General features: G+C 28.6%; 1 protein-coding gene across 1 annotated transcript; it reads right to left on the bottom strand.

Moving 5' to 3' along the window:
* Positions 1–1,544: 1,544 nt before the first annotated feature.
* Positions 1,545–5,750, bottom strand: LOC108345015 (protein FLOWERING LOCUS T). The gene is made up of 4 exons (XM_017583568.2): positions 5,498–5,750; positions 5,303–5,364; positions 5,161–5,201; positions 1,545–2,052 (listed from the first exon to the last, which is right to left on the bottom strand). The coding sequence occupies exons 1-4, from the start codon at positions 5,699–5,701 to the stop codon at positions 1,826–1,828; spliced, it is 534 nt and encodes a 177-aa protein (XP_017439057.1). The 5' UTR covers positions 5,702–5,750; the 3' UTR covers positions 1,545–1,825.
* Between the last annotated feature and the right edge of the window lie 3,814 nt (positions 5,751–9,564).

The raw sequence follows: 9,564 nt of genomic DNA, 5'->3' as shown, positions 1-9,564 counted from the left end.
GATAGGCTTATGTCTATTTTTGTAATCTATCTAGAAATATTACTTAATTCATTATTTAGACTCTTTTTGCACTTACTCGAATATTTTTATTTTTAGACATGATCCTTTTTTACTTTTTAATCAATTTATAACTTTATTGAATTTGAATCTGAGAAAAAGATGAAAATAATTAAGAATTTTTTTTTAAATGATAAAAAATTTCTTTCTAATTTAATTGAATCTAGTAAAAAGAAATATAATATGAAATGATAGTCTATATAAGACTTTTAACCTCTGTATAAATTTTTTGTAATACGATTGAATCTAGAACTTAGTCATATATTAATTTTAGGTCAGCTATTAATGCTAGAGATCGGGATACAATCACCAATAGTCAAGCCTTGTCGTATTATTTTAAGAGAAATATAGGATTATGAATTCTTTTAGGATGGTTAGCAGTTATCAACTTTCAATTTATGATTTTTACATATAACGAAAATGATTGAAAGACCAAACTTCAAATAGTACAGATTTTTTTTTTGTTTAAACAAAACTTAGTAAACTAATTAATATTAATACAAACTACACGATTAAAATGTAATACTATGAACAGTAAACGCAAACTAGATTTCCATTTAATATTATGAATAATAATCACATATTATGATATAAACAAAGTAGAGTTTTAGAAGAGATAAAGAACGCAATTGAGGAGATATATAAAGTGCATTTATTTTATTTTTTTGTTATAGTTAGGGGTCGAGCATTTCGGATATACTATGTGCATATTCTTACACATAAAAATGTTATTTTTATCAGTGGCACCATTTCTTTGGCGAATAATATTATTGATTATTATGAAGGATGCACTTATTTTATATATTTGTTCGCATGTAAATAAGGTAAGAGTATGTAAGAGGAAGAAAGAGTTGCACGGAAGTATATAAAATGAACAATGGTAAAATTGGACATCAAAATTAAATTACACTTAGTTTAAGTATATTATTTTAACTCATAATGACTGATCAAGATTCCCCATTAATTCTTATAATATATAGGAATTAGTACTTCATCTTACGTTGTTGAAATTAAAGTCTCGTAACGATGCCTAATATATGTGTTTTTATCGAAATAAAATTACTATTTGATTTATTTCAAATTTAAAATATTAAAAATACGTGGAAGACATCATGCCCTCCATTCATGCCTAAACAAGTACAACATTGTCTTGATTATTATGTGTTATATGGCTCCAAAATATTAGGAGGTATATAATTGGGTGTTTAACTCATAGTGATTGCTTGATCAAATAAAACTATTCATCTTAATATATATATATATATATATATATATATAGATAAATAGATAAAAGAAATTATAAATTAAAATCACAAGATTAATTCATATCAAACTGGATTTTTAATTAAATTTGGTTTGAATTTTTTATGTTCAAACAAAACTAAATCATACATAACATGTATATTTTTTAACAAAGAAAAAAAGAAAGAAAGCATTCCACAAACACCTCTATTAAAAATGTATAGTACGGATAAATGCAACATAAGTATTTCTAACACACTTTTATATTATAACATTTTTTAAATAGAAAATACATAAATGAAAAGAAAAAAAAGAAGAAGCAAGAAGGATAGTTCGGTTCCATTCATGGATACATATATAGAGTTCTTGGTGCTATCCAACCGAGCAAATGATTTATTTGGTCTATGTTGATTTTAAGTTAAAGAGGCACTCATTTAGCAGGTGATCATTGCGAATATTTCCGAAACCCTCAAGGAAGTTTAATTAGTACTTTATTTTGTTGTATACTATAAAGTTTTCTGTTTTGTTAATATAATCTCCTTCCACCAGAACCAGATTCCCTCTGAATGTTGAAATAGACAGCCGCAACGGGCAATCCAAGGTTGTAAAGTTCAGCAAATTCTCTGGTGTTGAAATTCTGGCGCCATCCTGGTGCATACACAGTCTCCCTACCCAATTGGCGAAACAACACAAACACGATACGATGAATCCCCATCATGGGTCGTGGACTCTCATATGTTACAACCTCATGACCTGTTCAAATAATTTGTATTTCTCATTTCGTTGTTACGAACATAAATGTCACTGTCATTATCAACAATAAAGTAGTATATTTCAGTTCAGATATTAATAAGAAATAAGGTCCTACTAGTACTGCACATAAAAAGACTTCAAAGAACCTACAAGTGGATAAAAATTCGTCTACACTTTTTAAAAAAGCAAAGCCACTAGTGTTGTGTGCCTTTTTATATCTTCCAATTAGAAAATACTAGAAAATCTTAAAAACAATTATAAATGATGTCAGAAGAGAATTACGTGTCGTTTTCTAACTGATGAGATGAAAGTTTAGTCTCTCACAGTAACCCTAATGGACTCGAACTCAGGTTTGATCAAGATTTTTGGAGTTGAATTTAAACTTTTATGATTCTTATTCTACCACTTCCTTCACCTTGTCAAATTTTGTTAAACCCGTTGCATCAACAGGTTATGCAGCTTTTTCTATGATGTTCTGTTCTGATCTATAGACCTTGTAACTATGAAGGTTTTGGTGTTATCTTGTCATGTGATTTACAGAGATGGCCAACAAAAGGTAATCTATTTAATATGAATATTCTCCTTCAGTCATACTGTTGCTTTTCGTGTCGTTTCTTGAATAAAATCTTCTATCTTTTCCCACATGATTATGCGCTTTAAGAATTCGAATGCTCTGTGATTCTGATGGAAGAGAGAAAACAAACAAGGTTTCCATGCTTTTATGATTCGTTGTTTCCACCAGTCCAATTTTGACTTTTAAAAATGCGTGAAATACTTTGATTTTCAATAAACCAGGAATATAAAGATGTTGTGATAATTTTGGAAATTTTATAAATTTATAGGTCTAAGTTACAAAGGAATCAAAGTCATATATGTTCTATTTAGGTTCCTATACGAGTGAGCCTATAAGTATGCAAAATTTTCAAAATTGCTACTTTTTTAATTATTTTATTATGACACAAAGTTGTAGGTTTTTGTTTTTGTAGAATTGAAGTGATATATGTATGTTCTACTTCGGTGAACTAGAGTGAAAGATTGAACAAAACTTTAAAATTGTTACTAAGTTTAGAGGTTTAAAATTTGTTTGTGATATAATCACTTTCATTTCAAGTTACTTGAAGACCATGCAAAATACTGACAATATACATACAGTTTAAAAAGATCACAATGAAGAAAAGTATACATATGATTAATCCATGACTTATGTATTAGTTCTACATTATTTTTCTGCAAATTTAATATGTATAAAAAAATAAAAACAAAAATATTATTTAAAAAACAAACGCATATATATTAGGCTTTGATTATAAACCAAACCGAAATATAAAAGGTATTAGGTTGTGGTCATAGTTATAACTGAATCTTAGTATCTTCTCTAATTAAAAGTATTATTCAATTTTAATATTAACAAAATTCTAATATCTTTAAAATTAAAAAAAATTATATCAAAAAGAATTTAGGTTCTAGTTATTATTATGAAAATTAAAACAAATTTCACATTTTTTTATATTTTTTTTATTTATAATTTTATGTTTTGTTTTTTATGGAACCGAAACATAATAAGAACTTTTCTACCTCAAATTTAAAAAAGTTACTCATTTTTAAAAATCTTAATATATTTTGATTTTATAACCGAAATACAATATCCAAAATAACATGCAAAAATCTTTTCCTACACTGTTATTTAGCTTATAATTTGGATTCTCAAACTACTATTGTATATTTTTGAATATCATTATCAGCCAAGAGATTCTCTTATTTAATACTTGTACGTTGTAAAAATGACTTAATGCATCATCTCTATATTTTTTTTTCACTTTTAATCCTCTTAATTTGAATTTATTTAAATATATTATATATATGCCTATCTACCTATCTCACATAACATAATATTTAAGAATATGATTGATGTAACATATGCATGCATGTCATAATACCACAAAGTGATCATAGAAATCATCTTGAAAAAAATTAAATTTTAAGGATCAAAACCAATAAATAGGGGAGTGGTCAAGGCATGATTTTCTAATTACATTGCTTTCACACTCACATTTAGTATTCCTATATCCATGGGTAACGCACTCACTTTTCACTTTCACTATGTGCAATAATATCTATATATATTATCTGATGTTCTATGCTTTTATACCTCGCATATCCAATGTTTCGAAATTATATTAATGTTTCATATTATGTTAGCCATCGAAATAAATTCAAGACTCCTTTAGATCAAATTCAATTCAAAGCCAAATGTAAACTAGGAAGATGCAACCAATTAAAATTATTTATACTCCAATAAATAAATATATATATATATATAATACTGTATAAATATTAACCAGATAAATAAAAATAGTATTGGCAACAATGTTTATTGTAGTAAAAACATAAGAAAATGTTTAAGTGTACTATTTTGGACGATATATTCATACTTTGGGAAAGGATACGTACGACTCCTAACGACGAAAGATAGGAATTCAGAGATGAATGAAAAATAACTAATAGTTTGAAAATTTGAGTTCCTGTGTTATTAGTAACTTAGACAAATCATAAATAAAAAATACACTTAAAGAAAACATTAATTATGCTATTAAAATATAGATGTATTAGGTTTAAATATTAATTTTGTCTTTATTTTCAGAATTTATTTAATTGAATTTTTATTTTTATTTTCAATTTGGTTTCAATTTTCCTCAATTTTGTTTATTTTGATTTTTACTAATCACGTTTAAAGAATTAATACTTAGTGACTAATATTTCCCACCTCTCAATTCATTTTCTTTATATAATATTTTTTCTTTTTTATTTATGTTTTTTAATTTTATAAAGATGTTTACATGGTAAACCATCATAATATTTTATATTCAATTTAATTTTTTTATTTTTATTTTTATTTAATTTAATCTGAATTTTTTTAAAATAAAATGGAACTAAATTAAAAGAAAATAGAAGTAAATTGAATAAACTCAATAACATAAAAATGATATCAGTATTTAAGCCTAGATACAAAATACCATCAAATTTAAGTTAAAAAAAAGGTTTGAATATGTTTAAGCCAGCCCAGAGAGTAATCATTAGGTTAATAAAATGGAGGAATATCATACGTACCGAAACTAGGTCCCGTTGTTGCAGGAATATCAGTCACCAACCTGAAATACGCTTGAGAGTGAGTGATGGTTAAATGTTATAATGTATAATTGAGTTCATATAAAAGAAGATTGATGGTGTGTTGGAACAAATTCTGGCTCACCAATGGAGGTATTCTCTCAAATTAGGGTCACTCGGACTGGGTGCATCGGGATCAACTGCGATCTGTTAACGAGAGAAATTAAAATATGTGAAAGTTCATCCTTCCAAAATATGAAATTATATATTGCACTCAGTGGCAAAGACAATCAGTTGAAGAAGAAGAAGAAGAAGAAGAAGAGAAGGAGCAATGAATTACCAAGGTATAGAAGTTCCTGAGATCATCTCCACCGACAGTTATTCTGGGTTGGTTGAAAACTTGTGAAGGTTTGAATTCACATCCATTGGTGACATCTTTGTTATTGTAGCTGACCCTCATGGGAATGGAACATTGAAAGGGGTCCAACACATCCCCAATCACACGCCCTACAACCAGAGGGTCCCTACTTCCTCCAGGCATCATCAATCAGTTTCCTCAGAACAATAATACAACTTGCGTTGTTATCAGACAACCTACCAGGTTCTCTCTATTTATACTCGACTCAATACCTTTTCAATCCACGTCTTTTCCCTTTCAAAATAATTAAAAGATCTTCGTCCTAGCACACAAGACAGAAAAAGCTGAATTTTCTTGGGGACCCGCAAGTTTTTGAGGGGCTAGCTTTTCATATTCTCTCCCAAAGTTATATTGGAGTTCATCACGCATAATTAAGGATGTTTTTTTCTTGATACCTGCTATTCATTTAATGATAAGACTATTTCATATTATATTATATAAATAAGGCTAAATCTTAGTTTATAAACTAAATAATTTAATTAAGTTTAAATCTATTTCTTAAACTTTTCACTCTTTCATTTTTCTTTCCTTTACTATTACTGCAGGTTCGTCCATGTTACACGAAGCAAAATCTCGTACTTAAATTGGATACTGAACTCGTAATAGTATCTTCGATTGTCCTTCAAATGTTCGTTGAGATCCTTTACCTTCTGTTATCATTAAAATGAAAACCCATGAGCGTGAAAGGTAAAAAAAGGTTTGCCTTTTTTCAAATTATTAGACTGTTGAAGACAGTTGAAAATTTTCTCCAAAGTAAATAATCAGGTCATCATGAAGACAGTTGAAAAATCAATAAATATTGATTCACTGTCAAAAGATCATAATATTAAAATTTAGTAAAACATTATATATGTTATTGGTATCTGAATTTTGAGGTGACGTTTCATTTTAGTATCTATGTTATTTATATTGTTTGATATATAACAAAATTTCGTAATTAAATTAAAATAACATATCTATTAGTTTTAAAATTTTAAAAACAAAAATATATCAAAATTTTGAAAAAAATGAATTCTAATTTATCGTTAGAAATTAAAAACTGGAAATATATTTAATACAAATGGAACAGAAATCATAATATTAATACATCTTTTTATATGTTATACATTATATACATTATGTATGTAAACGGATTATAAAAATAAAATATATCATATGTATGTATTTGGTGTGAAAAAGTGTTTCAAAAACATTATATACGGCAAGAGTCATTAAAAAATATTTAAATGTTAGATTTATCAATTTTACTATAAAATTTATTTATTGATTTTTTTTTTACTTTATATTTATATTAAATCATTTTACTTTTCAAAATTTAGGTCTAAATTTATTTTTCTATTCCCAAAAGAAAACATAATTAATTTTCAAATATTAAAGTCGTTCAAAGTGCAATACTAGTGTAGTCAGTAGTGCTTACTATATGGTAATACTAACTATTTTAAATTTTTTAAATAAATAAATATTTATTTTATTGTTAGACTAATGTTAATTTAGTTGATAATAATTAAAATAAATAGGATTATACCCTTAGGGTATGGTAATCTTATTTGTGTTAGAACGGTGTCAGCGGAATGTTTGCATGTTTACAATAACCACGAGGGAACCACAAGGGATGAATTGATTTCTTTTGAAAACTTGTACCTTTTAAAATTTTCTCTCTAATCAAACTTATATAGCAGATAATTAAGCAAAGTAAATAAAGTAAGATAAAAGAGAAATTTATACAAATGATTTTATACTAGTTCAGATCAAAAGAATCATACATCCAGTTGTTAATCTCCAACCAAGAGATCAGCGATTTACTATCGCAAAACCTATGAAACTTACAATCACCCATATACAAGTTTAAGGTTTAGAAAACACCTCTCTTGAAACTACAAGAGATAAGACTCACTTCCCCTGAACACAACAAAGATGGACACTTCCTTTGAATCTTCACGAAGGATGAACACTTCCTTCGAATTTTCACGAAGGATGACAACCTTTACTCAGTAATAACAATAACATCTGATCACATTTCTAGTGAAAGTTCTCACTCTATCCACACCTAGTTTTTAAATCCTTTATAGAGAGTTTCACAATATCTCCAGCTTCTCATTTCTGTACTTTCAGTTAAGTGATTTAGAGTCACAATTGCTTAGTTTGTGGTGGTGCATAATTGATTGAATGTGTGCATTGCGTTTGCTTAATTCGCTTTTATGAAAACAATATTAGTCTTCACTTAGTTGGTTAATTTGTGTTGGATTAGAGGTGAGAGAAGTGAATAATTGTTGTTAATATGTGATTGGAAGCATTGCAATCGAACTAATGGCTAACCTGTTTTTAATTCGTGCTTTAGTTAATTAATTTAGTTCGCACAATTTGTTCAAGCCCTCCCCCTCACTACGTGCTTGATCTTATTTCAGAACCAAAAATTGGTCCTTGAGAGACGACCTAGGAGTCATTCCCTAGTTACTGCATTTAATCTACAATATTAATTTAAGTCAACCGTGACATTCGGCAATCAACGATACCAATTCCAACAATTGGTATTAGAGCTTTCTTTGATAGTTTTCAAATTTTACGAAAATGGTCTAACATAACCAAGTATATGTTGAGGGTGCTCCCATCAACAGACCACCACTTTTTACTGGTGATAACTATGCTTTCTGGAAAGTCATAATACAAATCTTTATGGGGTCTGTTGACAGAGGCATCTGGGAAGCAGTTGAAAATGGTCCTTTTATCCCAACTAGATTTGTTAAACAAGAAAAACCTTATTTGTCTTGGACTGCTAAGGAAAATAAAAGAGTATAGTTTGATAATAAGGCTACAAATATTATTTCTTCTACTGTTGTGCTTGATGAATTCTATAGAATATCTGTTTGTAAGACAAGACGGAAAATGTGGGAAGTTCTCAGAGTCACTCATGAAGGTACAAATGAGGTAAAGCGTGCAAGGAAAAATACCTTGATCTAGGAGTACAAAATGTTCAGAATGCAACTTGGAGAAACAATAGCAGATGTGCAAAAGCGCTTCACTCATATCGTAAACTATCTTAATGGATTGGGTAAGACCTTTGATACTGATGAATTGAATGTGAAAATCTTAAAGTCTTTGGTTAGGTCTTGGCAGCCCAAGGTGATCGCAATCTCAGAGTCACAAAAGTTATCTTCAATGTCCATGGCAATATTGTTTTGGAAAGCTTCGTGAGTATGAGCTTGAGCTCAATAGATTGAATGCGGAATAAGACCAAGGAAAGAAGAAGACCTTGACATTCAAAAAAGAGGTTTATAAAGGAAAGAGTTCAAGAGTAGATGATGACTATGATGATGATGAGCATATGAGTCTCATGATCAAGATGTTTGCTAAGTTCATGAAAGTTAAGGGCAAGGACAAGTTCAAAAGTGAAAAGAAAGAAAAAAATGCTATGAATATGGTGAAAGAGGACATGTCAAAGCGGATTGTCCGAACAACAAGAAAAGTAAAGAAACAAAAGAAGAAAAAAAATTCACAAGAAGAAGAAGGCGTATATATCTTGGGATGATAATGACTCAAGATTAACTAGTTCAAGTGATTAATGAAGAAGCCAACTTGTGCTTGATGACTAATACTGATGACACTACAAGCCAAGTAAGTTGATCTAGTTCTAAAACTTGTGAAATGGATTTGCGAAAAGCTTGTCTTGAATTTCTTAATGAGTCTGAGAAATTAGATGATGCACATAAAAATTTGAAAAATGAATTTAAGGATTTGAAAATTGAATATGATAAGGCATTAGATGAAGAAGTTATTTTAAGAAATAAAATCTGCAATTTAGAAATGAAAGAAATTACAATTGTTGAACATCCTGTTGAATGCCTTTCATGCAAGAGTAACATGTTTGATATTGATATTGATGGAAGACCATCTAAGACGCACATTGGACCTCTTACTAGAGCCATGGAAAAGAGGATTCAAGAGGAAGAAGGACCATATACTATTTTGCTTCTATGGAAGGTAATTTACAT

This window comes from Vigna angularis, chromosome 8 (assembly GCF_016808095.1).
Source record: "Vigna angularis cultivar LongXiaoDou No.4 chromosome 8, ASM1680809v1, whole genome shotgun sequence".
NCBI classification, from domain to species: domain Eukaryota; kingdom Viridiplantae; phylum Streptophyta; class Magnoliopsida; order Fabales; family Fabaceae; genus Vigna; species Vigna angularis.
Note: the sequence above shows the minus strand (reverse complement) of the source record. Positions and strands in the feature narration are given on the sequence as shown.

Coding starts and splice junctions, on each gene's coding strand:
- LOC108345015 (XM_017583568.2), bottom strand. CDS start 5,701: ATGATGCCTGGAGGAAGTAGGGACCCTCTGGTTGTAGGGCGTGTGATT. Junction 5,202..5,302: donor TTGAGAGAATACCTCCATTG/GTGAGCCAGAAT, acceptor AGCGTATTTCAG/GTTGGTGACTGATATTCCTG. Junction 2,053..5,160: donor AACAACGGGACCTAGTTTCG/GTACGTATGATA, acceptor TTATTTGAACAG/GTCATGAGGTTGTAACATAT.